General features: G+C 43.8%; 1 protein-coding gene across 1 annotated transcript in view; it reads left to right on the forward strand.

Annotated features, from left to right (window-relative positions):
- The first annotated feature begins 1,140 nt into the window (after positions 1-1,140).
- Positions 1,141-17,827, forward strand: part of tmem115 (transmembrane protein 115) — a 20,212-nt gene continuing 3,525 nt past the window's right edge. Inside the window, exons 1-2 of the mRNA XM_084333911.1 lie at positions 1,141-2,696; positions 7,198-7,562. Coding sequence (XP_084190037.1) covers positions 2,205-2,696; positions 7,198-7,562 — 857 coding nt within the window. The 5' untranslated portion in view covers positions 1,141-2,204. The remainder of the gene's footprint in view (positions 2,697-7,197; positions 7,563-17,827) is intronic.

Consider the following 17,827-nt stretch of genomic DNA (forward strand, 5'->3'; position numbering starts at 1 on the left):
CAGAGGGGACACGTCAGTGGTGCAGTCGTAATATGGGCCAAGGCCAAACGCCACGTGCACGCGCATACATGTCTCTCTCTCCTCTTTCATGAGGCGGAGCTGGGGACGAGACGGGCGGTCTTTTGTCACATAACACACGCCCAACACTCCACACACACACACGCACACACACACACACGTCACACACACACACACACACACACACAGTCTAGGTGATAAGTGCCGGTGTTGTGCCAAAATTCTACCCCTTGCCATAATTTTACCCCACCCACTCAGTCAGCGTTGGTTAATACTGCTGGAGCATTGGTTCATTTTGGTCCGATTTCCTTGGCCGGGGTGCATATACGGCGCGACGAGTCATTTTTGTGTCGTCGCGCCGTATACCCCGGCCGGCACTTATCACCTAGACTTTGCATAATAATAGGATGCGCGCACTTCTGCCTCAGTGACGTAGCCTAAATGGCGTTTAACCGCGTTTGACCACCACTGCATGCCTGGGACACGTGATGCAAGGCTTCTACAACCGACCAGTGGGGGGCATATGCTAGAAACGTTCAAGACAGGGGAGGGAGAATTGGCACGAGAGGTAAATTGGAATGGGTAGAAAAATCACAGAAAAAAGGAGGAGAAAAAGTAGAAAAACACCACGTTTTTGTTTTGTCTTTCAGTTTCAAAGTCTCTGCAATGGTTCTCAAGCGCGAAGATGGCCAACTTATTCCTTATTCCCCAAATGTGAAGAAAAAAAAGTGGTCCATTTCTAGAGCCTTAAGTCTTTGTCAGTACTAAATACCTGTATGTCATGTATGTCCCTATGCCATAAATGTCATGTATGTTGTGTATGTCATAAATGTCACTATATGAAATGAAAATGGGGGACCCTGATGTAAACAAGACAAACGTCTTTCTCTGGTCTGCATCCCCTTAACAATTGTGTGTATTGAGCCGTACTGTATTGTACCCATTCTGCAATCTGTTAAATAAAGTGTTCATTCATCATTCATTCAGTCTTTGTGTCTGTCTAAGGCAACGGGAACTCAGTTCCCCAGCATGCAGCTCGGCTGCTCTACGTCGCGTGACTTGACGTTTTTTGACCGATGGTTGATGACGGTACCAGGCAGGCAAGTGAGTTGCTGCCCAGTGCTGTTTGTGTGTGAGGAGGAGTGCCACCACAACAGATAACAACACAATTCACAACCAGTGTGTGATCTATTATCGGAACTCGGAATAACGCTAAACTAAACGGAGAGAATGTGTGTGATCAATCACACGAAGAGACTGTGAATTCCGCGTGAGTCAACGGTCGTGTTGATCCTCGACAACATTGTTTTGGAGGCCTGTTGCTACTGTAGCTACGGGGACTCCTGGTACCAGCCCGGTGCACGTCGGGCCGACGGACCGTCCGCAGATGTTCAAGAGAGGAGTGTATTTCCCCGGCGGTAACGTTACTAAAGGTCGTTGGAGTTTATTGACGAACTCTCCTACTACTCCGTTAATCAAACGAAGGCGTAGTCTATTGTAAATCCTTAATGGCGGACGTAAAACAGCGCAACTGTCAAAAGAGACTGCCCGTTTGACAGCTAGCTTGACGCTAGCTAGCTTGTTGTGTTTACAAGCTAACCCAGCTCATCGGTTGGAGAAGTTGGGTTGAGATTTGTTTCCAGCTCAGATTTGTTCGGTCGCTCGTCCCAGCCTCTGGCCTGCTGACCGATGGTGACTTCTTCTTCGGAGTGGATGGAGTTCACGTTCGCTCTGTCCACCTCGAGTGAAGGTCGCAAGCTAGGCGTCTAAAACCAGGTGTGCTTGCTAAGGTTAACACACTAAAGCGTATCTGCTTGTTATCTAGTTCCTCTTGTTCATTTGTAGCTTAGAATCAAACTTGTGATTAATCTCCTCACACTTTATTGCTTTGGGATAGTGAACAAACAAACAAAATTTGACCTTTGTTTTCAACACTGATATGGATTAATTGATTTGAATAGAAATGCTAAACCTTGACTGAGCTCATCATCAAACTTGTTGTTACTTCATTGATTGGTCAATTGATTGAGTGCTTTATCCCGGATGAGGCCCTATATCATATGTTGGATGTTGTTGCCAGGAGCCAGAGGCTTAATCTGTTCTGCTTGGCGCTGTTGATCACATGCCGGCAAAACCACATCTGCCATACAATAAAGCAACTGACTAGCAGTTAGAGATCATTAGCGATGAACCGCTACCTGCCGGTGGCACGGCAGCACTTCCTGGGGGCCCTGGCCAGCACCAGCGTGGTGGTCAAGTCCATCAACGCTGTGGTGCTGCTCCTCTACCTGCTTTCATGGGTCGTTGACTCGCCGTACGCCCTGGGGGTGACCCCGGGCTACCTCTTCCCACCCAACTTCTGGGTGTGGACACTGGTGACCCAGGGCGTGGTGGAGGAACACATCTGGGGCGTGGCGGCCAACGTGGGGATCGTCGTGGCCTGCGGACGCCTGCTGGAGCCGCTGTGGGGTGCCCTGGAGCTCCTGATCTTCTTCGCCGTGGTCAACATCTCCGCGGGCCTCCTGGCCGGCTTGTCCTTCCTCCTCACCTACGTGGCCACCTTTGATCTGGATTACCTGTTTGGCGTGCGCATCCACGGAGCGGCCGGATTTGTGGGAGGGGTCCTGGTGGCTCTGAAGCAGACCATGGGCGACACGACGGTGCTCAGAGTGCCACAGGTATGATGACCGGGGAAAGGGTCTTTTCAATGAGGCACAGCAGGGTGCCAGGATGTTGCGAGTTTAGTGTTGAGTTGTGTACGTTAACCAATGTCCCTCAGTGGTTCTGACATTCCCTCAGGTGAAACTCAAAGACTTTGAACAAATTCAACCTCGTCTCTGAGATACAGTAACTTCAAATAGTTGTGTCACTGGTGTGTCCATTATGCAATTCCATTCAGGCAATTTTTGTAAACTTGTAAACCTCAGAGTTTGCTACGTACTAGGAATTTACCAGTTCACAGGGATCAATCAAATATAGGAAGGTGAGTGTTGCAGATGTGTTGTTGTGTTCAGAAAAGCTGTGGATCTGCTTAGTTGAGGCCAAAGAGATCAGAGCTTGAAGATCTTGTCATAGATTTAGACTGTTGAAATCCTATTGATATCACAAGAAGACGGAACGAAAAATCCATATGCCGGAAATTGCAATATGGGCATTTCTTTTTAAATACATTTAAAAAAGAAAAAAATTAAGATTATAATAAATGAGAAAGTGAAACTAAAAAGGTCTGGCAGACTTGCTTCACTCAAACTCAGAAATACACTCACTCACTGACGGACACTGTTATGGGGGGGGGGGGGCAGAGAGATGCCTGAGATGACAGGGGACTTGCTAATCTGAATCAGAAAGGTCTTTATTGCCAAGTAGTTTTCACATACTTAATGGACCCTTTAATCGCCAATGACTTGTTTAGACGTCATTCCTCGCCATGCGTAATCTGCCAATGACATTTTACAGCGTCTTTGAGATCAATATTTCAAAAATCTGTCATGGCAATCATATTTCACCCACGGAGACTTGACGGGTGCTGTAGATCTCCTCTCAACTCTCCAACGGTTCAAGACCGCCACCTGGTGGCCGATCGGCGAGTTGCCAAAACCGGAAGTGAGCGGCCGGAAGTGGTGCTCACCCATATCCATCTCGACACACTGGATAATCGATCGGTTGCCATAACTCAATAAACAACATTATTTGGACGTATATAGTATTATACAACCTGGAAATGGATCGCATATATCAACATCCCATAATAGCAATCTTTTTGCTCCACGCTCATCACCCAACTCTACGAGGAGACTGGGGTGAGTTTCAGCCGGTTTGTTTACCATTTTCGATACAAACTGCTATGATCAATATATCACCCATACTACATGATTCATTTAACGTCGGTCATTGCATCATAAACGACCCCCCCCCCCCCCCACCCCCCCCACCCCCTCCGGTCAACATCAGATGATGAGTCATGACGTTTAGGACCTTGTACAATTGAATTTTTTTATCTGACGTCAATCAGTATCAAACTACATTTGATGATCTAATATATGTATTTATGGCTATAACTCACGTTCTATGGAATGCTGCAGAAAACGATAAAAACATATTTATACTTTAGACCGTATTTTAGTATGAATGTGTGAATGAAAAAGTAGAACGTTGCTACATCCTAAACGATAGATACTTGATGTTGAATGGGCCATAGTAATGTCAATTTAGCAATACAATTTAAAAAGTTATAGCCCTGCAAAGAAGGGGAACATCTCCATAGACTTACAGTACTGGCAGAGAAGGGATTAAGATGAGAATAATCTCCGGCAGATAAAGGGTTAATGGACAGATGTAAAGCCTAGTAAGCTTTTTGTCATAGATTTAGACAGGCTGGAAAATAGACTGTTGAATTCCTATTGATATCACAAGAAGACGAAATGAAAAATCCATACGCCGATGTATTCTTTAATACATCTTTATATATATAAAATAATAAATTATTTATAAATGTATTATATAATGACAATGCGAAAGTGAAACTGAGAAGAGTCTGGCAGACTTGCAATCAGGGAACAAAATAACCACACGCCATTCGCCAATGGCCTGTAGATTTAACGTCTGGCAACTAAAAATAATAGGTCTGCCCGCCATCTGGCGTGTAGTTCATATCGATACTCTTATTTTGAAAATCCTCTGCGGGTCTCATTTCTGCCCCATCATAATATCTGGGCTCCGGCAGCTAGCAGCAACGTTCGGTTCATATGATACTCTTATTTTGAAAAACCTGTAGCAACTCCGCGAGTCATATGATATCCGCCCACTCTGTGTTTCTTGAAAACAGAGCAGCGTTAAACTAGGGGTGGACGGTATAAACGGTATACGGTATAAACGGTATGAATTTGCTCTACGGTATGGATTTTGACTATACCGTGTAACCGGTAGTGCAGCTCTAAAATAGCAATGACGTCATGTAACCACAGCGCGACTATTTCACTCGCATTTGCCCCTAAAAATAGATAGAATTAGTCATAGATAATAGATATGTGCGAACTGGAAAAAGTTATTTAGGAGGCTTCGCGCAGTAGGCGTGCCAGCCCCTACCGCACGCATGTAAACACGGGTCTAGTAGTCTAGTGGGACGGGACACGGCACACGGGAGGACGGCGGCGTCTCCCTGAGCTAACGTTAGCTTAGCTACCGTTACAAAATGACCCAGTCAACTATTCACTTTTAGTTTAATACATGATGAGGCATTGTCTAACCGAACGGTATCTAGTCGGCCAGCTACCGATAGCTCCTGACATCAACAAACGCTCCACAAAGTCTAGTAGAGACGTGTGTGCTACCTGTTAGCTCACGTTAACGCAAGTTAGTTCACCGTTCAAAACGAAATGTCCCATTGAACTAAATAATTCACTGAGGCGTTGTATTAACGTTATATATCCGGCTAGCAGTAGCTACAGATAGCTCCTGATATCAATGTCTTATAACACTGATTTGATGCGTATTCGAGCTGAGGGCTTGCTAACGTTATACCAATACAATAGGGTCCAGGTGCAGCGCCGGAGAATCCTGGCCGTAGCTCTGCTCGAGGCTACTCGAGTATAGGTCCAGGTGCAGCTCCGGAGAATCCTGGCCGTAGCTGGAGGCTACTAGAGTACACACAGACAGTGGAGCTTGTTGCGTGGTGGCGATGTCTCGCAGATAATACAAGTACAAGTCTAATTATATAATATATATATTTTATAAAAAAAAAAAAAATTATATAAAATAAAAAATTTTTTTTTATCAAAAACGATGATACCGTGATATATACCGTTACCGTCTATGCTTCAAATTATACCGTGATATACATTTTAGACCATACCGTCCACCCCTACGTTAAACACAGCAGCGTTAACACAGCAGTGCGCCTACAGACTCAAAATAAGTCTGTGGTGTTTTTTTTCTTCTCACAACGAGTCAAATGCATCTACATGTTCAATCTACATGTTCAACATCACAACGTTTATGTACCAATCACTACAACGTTAACGTAAGCTAACAAGATAATCCTGATCAGACGAGGCAGAGCCATAGTGAACAGCAGACAGTGTGGACTGAGGAAAGGGAAATGGGGGGGGGGGGGCACTCTCCCCTTCCCTGTGTGTGTGTGCGTTTGGAAAGACGACGAAGTCACTAGTCAGGACTCAGGACAGGAGTATATTATAGTAAACTGATGATTACTGAGAATGGACAGATAATGTTGATATTCAAATATAAAAAAGTTTCGAGAGGAGTGGAAGTTTGAAGACAGACTACAATATGATGCGGGGGTGGTGAGTTTAAACAGTGTGTGTGTGTGTGTGTGTGTGTCCCGACCCCACTTCTATGTTTCAATAAATTATTTGCATTTAAAGTATTAACGCTGACTCATTCCTTCAGTCCACTCAAAATTATGCTAATATTCCTTATGTTGTTTATGATATTAATTGAAAATAGCATATGAGAGTATTATATAGTAATAATAACACATGGCGATATACTAAAAAGATATTTATAATTTTTGGCTGGTAAAAAATCTGCCCGGCTGGTAGTTTTTAAAATCTACCAGCCAAATGGTTGGTAAGTCAAAAAGTTAAGTTTGTTCCCTGCTTGCAATACACGGTCCATATAGAAGTATGTATTCTCACAATATAGGCTACTACTGATTGGAAATCACTAAGACTACATGCCAAGACTTTAACCAATAACATTGCAAGTTACATAGAAATAGCTGCTAAAATAATCACACTATATGATATTTTCTCCATATTGTTATGCCCTGCAGAAAATACATATCCTGCGAAGTACGCTAAACTTTTCAAGAATGGAGAAAAACCGGTTGTCAGTGTTTCACCTACATTCATTCAGCCAGAACATTAGCACCACAGCTAGATCGAATAGGACATTAACACAACATTATAAATAATTATAATAATGTGTACAAATGAATGGACAAATTAGCATCAATGAATGTAAGCGGATACGGACCTCTCCCAGAGCTTTAAACTAGGCTGTCCGTATCTGCTTTCATCCACTTGTGCTAAGCTAGGCTAGCTTGCAGCTTAGCTTTCTACTGAACTCACAGAGAGGAAATTGGTATTGATTCTTCTCATCTGCCATTTTCCCCCCTCATCAGAACCTTAAAGCCTAGTATTTTCCCTCCTATCTCAGGTGAGGCTTAAAGCCGCCCCAGCGTTGGTCCTCTTCCTCCTGGCCTTGTTGCGCCTCTCCGGGCTGCTGGAGAGCGCCGCCCCTCTGGCCGCCTACAGTTACGGCGCCCTGTCCGGCTGGGTCTACCTGCGCTTCTACCAGAGGCACAGCAGGGGCCGCGGGGACATGTCGGACCACTTTGCCTTTGCTAGCTTCTTCCCCGAGGCCCTGCAGCCCGCCGTGGGCCTGCTGGCGGGCTTGGTCCACGCTGCCCTGGTGAAGATGAAGGTGTGCAGGAAGATGGTGAAGAGGTACGATGTGGGAGCACCTTCCTCCATCACCATCAGTCTGCCTGGGACCGACCCCCAGGACGCAGAGAGGAGGAGGTGAGAGAGAAGCTGGGCAGCGCACATGCATACACACACACACACACACACACACACACACACACACACACACACACACACACACACACACACACACACACACACACACACACACACACACACACACACACACACACACACACACACACACATGCTGTCATGTATTCATCTTTTGTGATTCTACTAGGGCTGACCTTCGAATTTTTTTTGGAATTGGAAGCTTCGGGGCCGAGATTCGATTTTAATTCGAAGCTTCGAGATTAAAAAAATAATAATAATACATTTTAAATAATTTATTTTTATTTTAATTTTTTATGTTGGACTTGTACACCACTTTGTTCAACTTTGTCAGTGCTGTAAAGTTTAAACCTTTTTAAATCTTAGACAAACAAAACACTTTGCTTTCATGAATATATTGTAAGCCGTCATTTGAGGCTTTATAAAAGCAGCACAATGAACACAAATCTGTCAGTGCCGAGTCCAACCTCATCTTAAATAACAAACAGCATTGCTTGTTGTAGAGAGGCAGAGTTGATTTAGCAAAAAAATAAATAAAAAAAATCATCGAATTTTATTTTCATATTCGAATCCCATGCCCATCGAATGAAGCTTCGAAGTATTTAAGACTCCTAGATTCTACCACTGTGTTGTTTTGACCATTACAACATTGTGTTGTGTGTCAATTGAAAATTGGCCAAAATGTATGTGCTTTGAGATTTTCAGAGCTACTGTAGTAGATACTGTAGGAGTGAGAATGGCACGGCTCAAAACTCACTTGTACTGGCATGAGAGTGCATTTCAATCTTTAGACAACTGTATATTTATTTGACAGTAGTGGGCCACCACAGTACCACAAGCTCCATTGCTAGAGAAATGTGAGCAGCCTGCTGCTAGAAGAAATCAGCTCAGTTCCTGACTCAATAAAAGCCCATAAGTGTTCAGAATTTGTGCTTTTTATAACAATACAGTCTCCAAATATGAACCGTTTTCAGCACTGAACCTATAAGCCTAAATTGGAACCAAAACAGAAACTGATGTTGAACCCAAACCAAAATGACCCCCTTCCACCGCTGCTTCTAAAATAATTATAGAGAAACACTCACAGTTGCACACTGTTATGGGGGGAGGGGGAGGGGCAGATAGGTACGTTCACTGTTCACCTGACTGTTCGCTGCATCTAGATGCTTCTTGATGCTAACACCGTCAAGTCACATTACATTACATGAGTGTAGCTTCCGGCCGCGAGACGCTTGGACCCTGAACCACAACGTCCTCCGGTCTCCCCCTGGCTTCCAGCTCCACTCCTCCCACCTGTTCAACAAGATGCTCTTTCCACTGCCTCCCTTCCTGCTGCTCCCAGCCTGTGTTATCCATTCGCTTGGGGGGCCATTTTACTTTCTCCCACGCGGAGGTTGGGTGCCTGCGGTGGCATTAGGACATGTTCCATTTGGTCCTTCAGCCAATGCTTTTATTCAAAGCGACTTACAAGTTCTGTACGACAAGTCAGCAGAAAGGGTACGACTCTTTCAAGCACCACTATTCTCCAACACAAACCAACCTAATCTATGGTAAAATAAATTACATTCCATAAACTACCCTTACCTAACAAAAACAGGAGAAAACAATATCCAAATGAAATGGCAGCTCACCCCATCCGTGCTTCCTGAAAAGGAGACAAACACACATTAGTCATATGATACAAGGATGAACAAAAAAACAACTGCCAACAAAATGTATAGCAAAACAATCAAAGTAACATACATTAGATAATTCAAGCTCTGGTAGGGCTTGGCGATAAAACGATAACGATAATTATCGCAATCTATTTTAATAATCGATAACTGAGTGTCTCACCGAGTGTCTCCCGAGTGTCTCCCGAGTGTCTCCGAGTGTCTCCACTATGCGTCACGTCCGTTTCTCCCCTCTTGGTCCACATTTGGTCCTGGATTGATGTATCTTTTATGTCCCTTTTGCGTTCTAGCAAACGCGGTCTCCAGAGTCACCAGTCTTCCTTGGTTGCCATCCAGCCGGTGCCCCAGGGCAGCGGTTCTCAACAGGGGTGCCTTGAGATTAAACAAAATAAAAGATTTTTTTTTTTTGGATTACAGAAAATGAAATCTCATCTGATACCACCTGGAGAGATAGTTTCAGAGTGTGGTTCTGAGTACCAAGTATCTCATGATACAGCAGTTAAGGTGTTGATACCATTCAGCACCACATATCTGTGTGAAGCTGGCTTTTCATCCATGACAGCTCTGAAAACAAAATATAGGGCCAAGTTGAGCCTTGAGGATGACATGCGTGTTGCCTTGTCAAAGATCTCCCCACGTATTGACCGTATTATTAGCCAGCAGCAGACCTCGCATTGAGCTAGAAATGTCCACTGAGTGAATGAGTGCTTATTTTCTGTATTTATTTATATTTTTTGAGAAATGGTAACTTGGTGATCCTTTTCTGTATTTAAAAAAAATACATGATTTTCTGTTTTTGAGAAATGGTCAAACTTATCCAAATATGCTATTTTTATGGAGAACAGTGCAGCTGCAACAGATAGCACTTTAGTGATCCTTTTCTGTATTTAAAAAAAAATACATGATTTTCAGTTTTTGAGAAATGGTCACACTTATCCAAATATGCTATTTTTATGGAAAAGTGTGCAGCTGCAACAGATAGCAAATTTTTTTCTGTAATTGTAGCATAATTTTCTGTAATATTATTTAAAGAAATATGCTATTTGATTTACTACTACAAGCAGTGTAATGTCAACAGTACTAAGCCATTTAGACCTGAAACACCTGTTAATAATGCATTATATAGGCATATACACACAAATGTGTTTCCCGGTTTCTTAAATAAATATTATTTTGAAAGCAAGCACTTTTGTCATCATTGTAGCAAAAAAGACAGGACCGGAAAAGTCTTTATCGTATGTAGGGGTGCCCTGGAATATTTTATTGAACACAGGGGTGCTTTGGCAGCAGAGAGGTTGAGAACCCCTGCCCCAGGGGATTGACTGCACTCGGGACAGGCAAAACCCACACAATTATTATTGGATACTATTTCCCACAGGATTTTCAGAGACTATGGGGGGTGAACCTCCGACCCTCTAGGGGGGTCCGGGGGCATGCCCCCCCGGATTTTAGTTTGTTTGTACATTTTAAAGTTAAATGCATTAATCTGGTGCACTTTGAGAGCAAAATAAAGAGGCTAGATGAGATCTATGATGAACTTTGTGCTCAAAACACAAAATCGACTAGACTAGTGCTTCCCAATCCTCTCCTTGAAGCACCCCAGCCGTTCAATGTATTTGTTAAATTCCACCACCAGCACACCTGATTCAACTTAACTAGCCCTTTATTAGTTGAATCAAGGTGTGCTGGTGGTGGAATTTAACAAATACATGGAACGGTTGGGGTGCCTCGAGGAGAGGTTTGGGAACCACTGGGTTGAACTGGTTTATTTTTTAGAAATTAAAAAATATAGTGGATTACTATTACGACTACTACCACTGCCAATACTACTGATACATCCCTATTTGCAAACTTTATATTTAAAAAAAATAGTAAAATTATAAAAAAATATTATTATTTTTCTATTACGGTACATCATTTTTTTGGTTCATTATACAACTGTGGCGGGACTAATTAGACTGTGGAGGGCCGCCACAGTCTATGTCATTAATGGGAAACCCACTGGGAACTATTTGAATACCAATAGAAAAATCACTACATCGCTTGAAATGTGTGAACTTAGTGAAACAACACGGCAAGCGTACAAAACGATTTTTCATAATCTTTACGACTCATCAGGCATTGATTTAATGAAATCGATGCCCGTCCCTATTGGATACATCTAGATGCCAACACCTTCAGTCACATTCCGTGACTGATGTTCCACTGTGTGATTGAACCCCTGTCATACAGGCTCAGTTAGATACCTCTCTCTGTCTGTCTCTCTCTTGGTATTTATTTTTCATACACACGCGCACACCATCGCCTCTCCCTGTAACTAGATGGGGACTGTCGTACCTTTAAATGCACATAGAATTAGAATCTGTATCGTCATGTCGCTGTGTGAAGGTTTTTGCTCTCTCTGCCCTGCAGCAGCAGCAACAACAATAGGATAAAAATAGAATGCAATAGAATAAATATGAATAAGAGAATAAAAGATGTATACGGCAAAGAACAGCAGCTGGGAACAACAATACAGGAGCTCTAATCTTACTACAGTGAGCTACGATGTTCTCATTATAATACAATAATATAGCTTTGAATTGTGGACAGTGATCACTGATCACAGTGTGTAAGCACTAAGCAGCGTGTACAGTGTGAGGTTAGGCCTAGCCTCGTTGCGATGTTGCATGTAGATCGCTCGTACAGTAGGGCTGCACGATTAATTGATTTTTAATCGAAATCGTGATTTCGAATGATGCAATTATCAAATCGCAAAAAGATTTATAATCGCAATTCTTTTTACATTTTTAAAATTTATTTATTTAACCAGGAAGTCCCATTGAGATACAAGATCGGTTTGGGAGAGGGAGGTAAGGGGTTTTAGATTGTGTGTTGTGAAGTTTAGACTTCAGAGAGGGAGAGTAAAGTACAGAAAAAAAGGTACCGTTGGGTACCGGTATCGATTCCCAGGTAAAAAGAAACATTTTCAGGCTCGGTGTCCCGAACAGACCCAGTGCGTAGGCCAGATGCAAGCCGCATTTTACAATAAACCTCTGTGGGGCTTCTTAATTTTTTTTTAATTATAATCGCACATTTTATCGCAATCGCAATATCTGTCAGAAAAATCGCAATTAGATTATTTCCCAAAATCGTGCAGCCCTATCGTACAGTATGCCTGTGTCGTGTACAGCGTAGCTACGTCTGTGCGGACCGTGGGAGTGGGTCCCGGCAAACGGGCGTTGATGTTGACGAGGTTTGACCGCCTGGGGGACCAAACTGTCCCGGAGTCTTTTGTGGACGGTTCTTCTGGTATAGTGTTATGTAGCAGGTGGCTTCCAATACAGAGAGGAAAAAGGGGTGTATTAATCGTTAAACTGGAGGTCTATTCAAGGTACCGTTGAAAGGAGCTTTTGGTAAGAGTGCTGAATAAGACAATGCTTTCCGTGTCCCGGGAGAAGCTCCACTGATGAAGAGATAGATGGAGGTGCTTCATCCTGGTGTCATTCACACGTGTTGGATTTTCCCATTGAAGATCAACAATGAATCATGTTGTCATTCATTCCGTCATGCAGGACTGTAGCTCTTGCAGCTACACTAACCTTCGTACTGTCTTTTACTCTCATGCCCTTTGCTATTAAATAATCGTCCTTGCCTATATTACTACCTACTATGCTAATATGTCTTTACTACTATGCACCCAAGACTCTAGCACCAAAGTTTCAACACTGTTTGACGAACATTGTTACTCAGCTGAAAGAGTTGTGCCCCTTCCTGCTGACCTGTTGTACAGAACTTGTGAGTCGCTTTGGATAATGTGTTGTTGGTTTCGCTCCTCGGGCAGTTTGCCAAAAAAAACATGTGCATTTACAGACTGATACCTGGCCCTCTCGTTAATTTTCACTCTGGTTTCTTTTGAAAAGTAGCCTTCTTAATTTAATCATTTCATTCATGTTTCTTGAACGTTGAACCACTTTGGTCTCTGGTCGTGGTGCCGTCATACACACAGAGCGCGGCCACAACACCTGCCTCATGACCACAACACCTGCCTCATGGCCACAACACCTGCCTCATGACCACAACACCTGCCTCATGGCCACAACACCTGCCTCATGGCCACAACACCTGCCTCATGGCCACAACACCTGCCTCATGACCACAACACCTGCCTCATGACCACAACACCTGCCTCATGGCCACAACACCTGCCTCATGGCCAGCCCACAACACCTGCCTCATGGCCACAACACCTGCCTCATGACCACAACACCTGCCTCATGGCCACAACACCTGCCTCATGACCACAACACCTGCCTCATGACCACAACACCTGCCTCATGACCACAACACCTGCCTCATGACCACAACACCTGCCTCATGACCACAACACCTGCCTCATGGCCACAACACCTGCCTCATGGCCACAACACCTGCCTCATGACCACAACACCTGCCTCATGACCACAACACCTGCCTCATGGCCACAACACCTGCCTCATGACCACAACACCTGCCTCATGGCCACAACACCTGCCTCATGGCCACAACACCTGCCTCATGGCCACAACACCTGCCTCATGGCCACAACACCTGCCTCATGACCACAACACCTGCCTCATGGCCACAACACCTGCCTCATGACCACAACACACAACACCTGCCTCATGACCACAACACCTGCCTCATGACCACAACACCTGCCTCATGACCACAACACACAACACCTGCCTCATGGCCACAACACACAACACCTGCCTCATGACCACAACACCTGCCTCATGACCACAACACCTGCCTCAAGTGCTATATTCGCGATTTGGAATAAAATTGAGGAGAACTTTAATCCCTGGGTATTAATCAAACAAAACGGAAAAAGGCAGTCATATTCCAGCACGGTCTTTATTAGTGTTTGCGCTGCCCAGGCAGCAATGGTTAATAGATATCATATCCGACATCACCGTACGTGTACACGTCTGTCAGCCTGTCTTATAACATGCTTCCCTCGGTTTAGTCCATTTTTCCACATTTCATGGGGGTGTCCATTACCGTATATGGTTAATCGGGGCGGTTCTGGTATGCAAATACTTAAAACAGTGCACGAGCTCAAACGTAGGATCAAAGTCATATTTATCAAGACAGGTGTGCGTAGAACCTGCGTACGCACGTGTGGTAAATCCCGTTTTTTTTTGTGCGTGCACTGATTCTAAATTCTGTGCTTACGTGTGGAAATAGAACATTTTCTACGCCACGTTGATGAATGAGGGCCCAGGCATTTACAGCTGTTCCAATGTAAATGTGCCTTCCTCCGAGCACTTTCGCCCGATCTGAAGTCGGACTCGGTGTGCCCGGCCACGCGCGCGATCTCGCACGGAACCCGCGAGTGCCTGAGTGTGCGACTGGTGTGTTAGCGCTGTCATGGAGATATGGTTCTTCTCTCATACACACACAGAGTGCGGCCACAACACCTGCCTCATGGAGATATGGTTCTTCTCTCAACTCTGTGGTTTTGAATTCAGAATTATTCTAGGAAACTAGTCTGTTGTGGACTGAACTGTTCTAACCTAGGGCTGGGCGATATAACGATAACGATAATTATCGCGATATATTTTAATAATCGATACCGGGGAAAAAAATCAAAAGAATACATAGAATTTTTTTTAGTTTTTTTTTTTAGTTTTCTGACCTGCAACAGGGCAGTTTTAAAACCAGAGACAGTGGACTGGACAGACTTGTCTTTCTTGCCTGCAACTTAAAGTAATGGCTTTGCTTGTCCAAATGACAATACTGACCAAATTGAGATTTATTTATCTTTTATTTTGTTTGCTTTCTAATTTAAAATATAGTTTGAAACCGTCTGTACACAGTAGGCTATGTGTGCTAGCAGAGCTAGTCTCCAGTCATGAGTCACGGTGCACATGTGCGGTGGTTTGTCCACCAAAAAAGCGCCAAAAGAAAATAACAAGGGGGTGGTGAGTCAGATCAAGGAGGCGATAGCCAGATATAAGGAAGAAAATGACAACGGGGCGGTAGATCCGAACATTCTATGGGACACACTGAAGGTGGTGATAAGGGGGAAATTGATGGAGAAGACAGCAATGCTGAAGAAGGCCAGAATGGAGACATATCACAATCTGATAGGGAAGCTGAAGAAGCTAGAGGGGAGACACCAGATATCAAAAGAACAGGAAACGCTCGGAGAAATCAAAGAAGTAAAGGCCAGGATAAATAGGGAATTATTGACGGAAATAGAAAAGAAAGCGAGGTTCATGAAACAAACGTACTATGAAGGGGGACCAAAAGCGACCAGACTGTTGGCTAGGAGAATTAGGACGCAACAGAAGTTGAACACGATACACACAATAAGGGATACAAAGACTAATGAAATATTGAGAGACCCAGCTGAAATAGAGAGGACATTTAGAGAATACTATGAGAAACTATACACACAGCCAAAAGCAGCGGGAGAAGAGGAAATAGAAGCATATCTGGAGAAGCTAGAGTTACCATCGATAGGGAAAGAACAGAATGAAGAATTAAATAAAATAATTACGGAACGAGAACTGGAAGAGGCAATTAGTAGAGCTAAAAACAACAAGTCTCCGGGGAGCGACGGATTCCCATCGGAATTCTACAAGACATTTAGAACTGAATTAGCACCCATGTTAGGGGCGGCGTTCAGACACACGATGGAAGAGGGAAAAATGCCCCCCTCGTGGAAGGAAGCCATAATCACCACGATACCGAAGGAAGGGAAGGATAGGGAATTATGTAGTAGTTTCAGACCTGTGTCCATACTCAACGTGGATTACAAGATGTATACATCGATAATATCAAAGAGATTTGAGACGTTTATGCCAGACATTATAGATGAAGATCAAACTGGATTTATTAAAGGGAGACAACGTGAGAAAGACATTACACATAGTAGAGGAGATACAAAAACAAGGTGGTAGCGCGGTACTGATTAGCCTAGATGCAGAAAAAGCATTCGACAGTGTGAGCTGGACATTTTTATATAAAACATTGATGAGGTTCGGACTGAACGGGAGGGCGATGAAGATGATCAAGGCGCTATATCAAGAACCGACAGCGAGGGTTAAGGTGAATGGCAGCTTGACGGATAGAATCAGATTAGAGAGGGCTACCAGACAGGGATGTTGTCTCTCACCGACGCTCTTTGCCGTTTTCATAGAACCACTGGCACAACTGATCAGACAGACCGAGGACATTAAGGGAGTAAGGATAAAGGGAACGGAATATAAACTAGGCCTATTTGCGGACGACGTGATAGTATACATGAGGCAACCAGACAAGAGCTTCCCGGCACTGATGGATCTACTGAAGGAATATGGCCACTACTCAGGATACAAAATAAACGTGACAAAGACACAGACCTTAGCATGGAACTATACCCCAACAACGGAAATTAGGGAACAGTACGGGATAAGATGGGACATGGACAAGATTAAATACTTAGGGGTGAACATCACGAGAGGGGTGGAGAAACTGTTTGAGGCGAATTATACACAGATAAATCAGAACATCAAGAGAGACTTAGAGAGATGGACAGTAATGCCCTTGGACTTCAATTCAAGAATAGAGGTCATTAAAATGAACATACTATCAAGGTTACTGTACCTATTCCAGTCACTACCGATACAAATACCACAGAATCAATTCAGGGAGTGGGACAGACTGATATCGAGGTTCATATGGGCGGGGAGAAGACCACGGGTCAGATATAAAACACTACAACTACCAAAGGAAGAGGGAGGGATGGCAGTACCCAGCCTACAAGATTATTATTATGCAGCACAACTGAGAGCAGTGACGTGCTGGTGTAACGACAGATATGAGGCAAGATGGAAAGACATTGAAAAAGAAGGGGAGGGATACAAGATACAAGCTCTGGTGGGAGATAGGGAACTATTCAAAGAAAAGGAGGGACTGTTAGATCCAATCACCAAATGCACCTTGACCATATGGAACAGAGTAGTAAAAACACACAAATTGGAGAAACAGACAGGGGTTCTGAGATGGGTAGCACATGACAAGAGATTCAAACCAGGGAGGTTGGACCACGGATTCAGGAGGTGGGAGAGGGGGGGGGGGGGCAACAGCGATATGCAAAATGATAGAGAAGGGGGAAATACAAACATTACAAAAATTAAAGGAGAAATTTGGACTAGAAAACAGGGACCACTTCAGATATCTACAGATTAGAGATTACTATAATAAAGAAATAAGAGGGGACAAGGACGAAGAACAGAATGGAATAATTAGGATGATAGTAAGGGCATACGAAGGAGGGAAAGGAAGGGTAATATCAGCACTGTACCGGGCTATAATGACCAGCAAGGGACACACGACAGACTACATAAGGGAGAAATGGGAGAGAGAACTAGAGATAGGAATAACAGGGAATGAATGGGGTAACATATGCGAGGTGCAACATTCAACAACAGGATCGAGGATATGGAAAGAGTTTGGATGGAAAAACATAATCAGATTCTTTATAACCCCAGAGTTGAAGGGAAAATATGCACCAACACAAAGAGCATGCTGGAGGATGTGTGGGAAGGAGGGGGCAAATCA

This window comes from Notolepis coatsorum (genome assembly GCF_963971535.1).
Source record: "Notolepis coatsorum genome assembly, chromosome: 17".
In the NCBI taxonomy this organism is placed as follows: Eukaryota; Metazoa; Chordata; class Actinopteri; order Aulopiformes; family Paralepididae; genus Notolepis; species Notolepis coatsorum.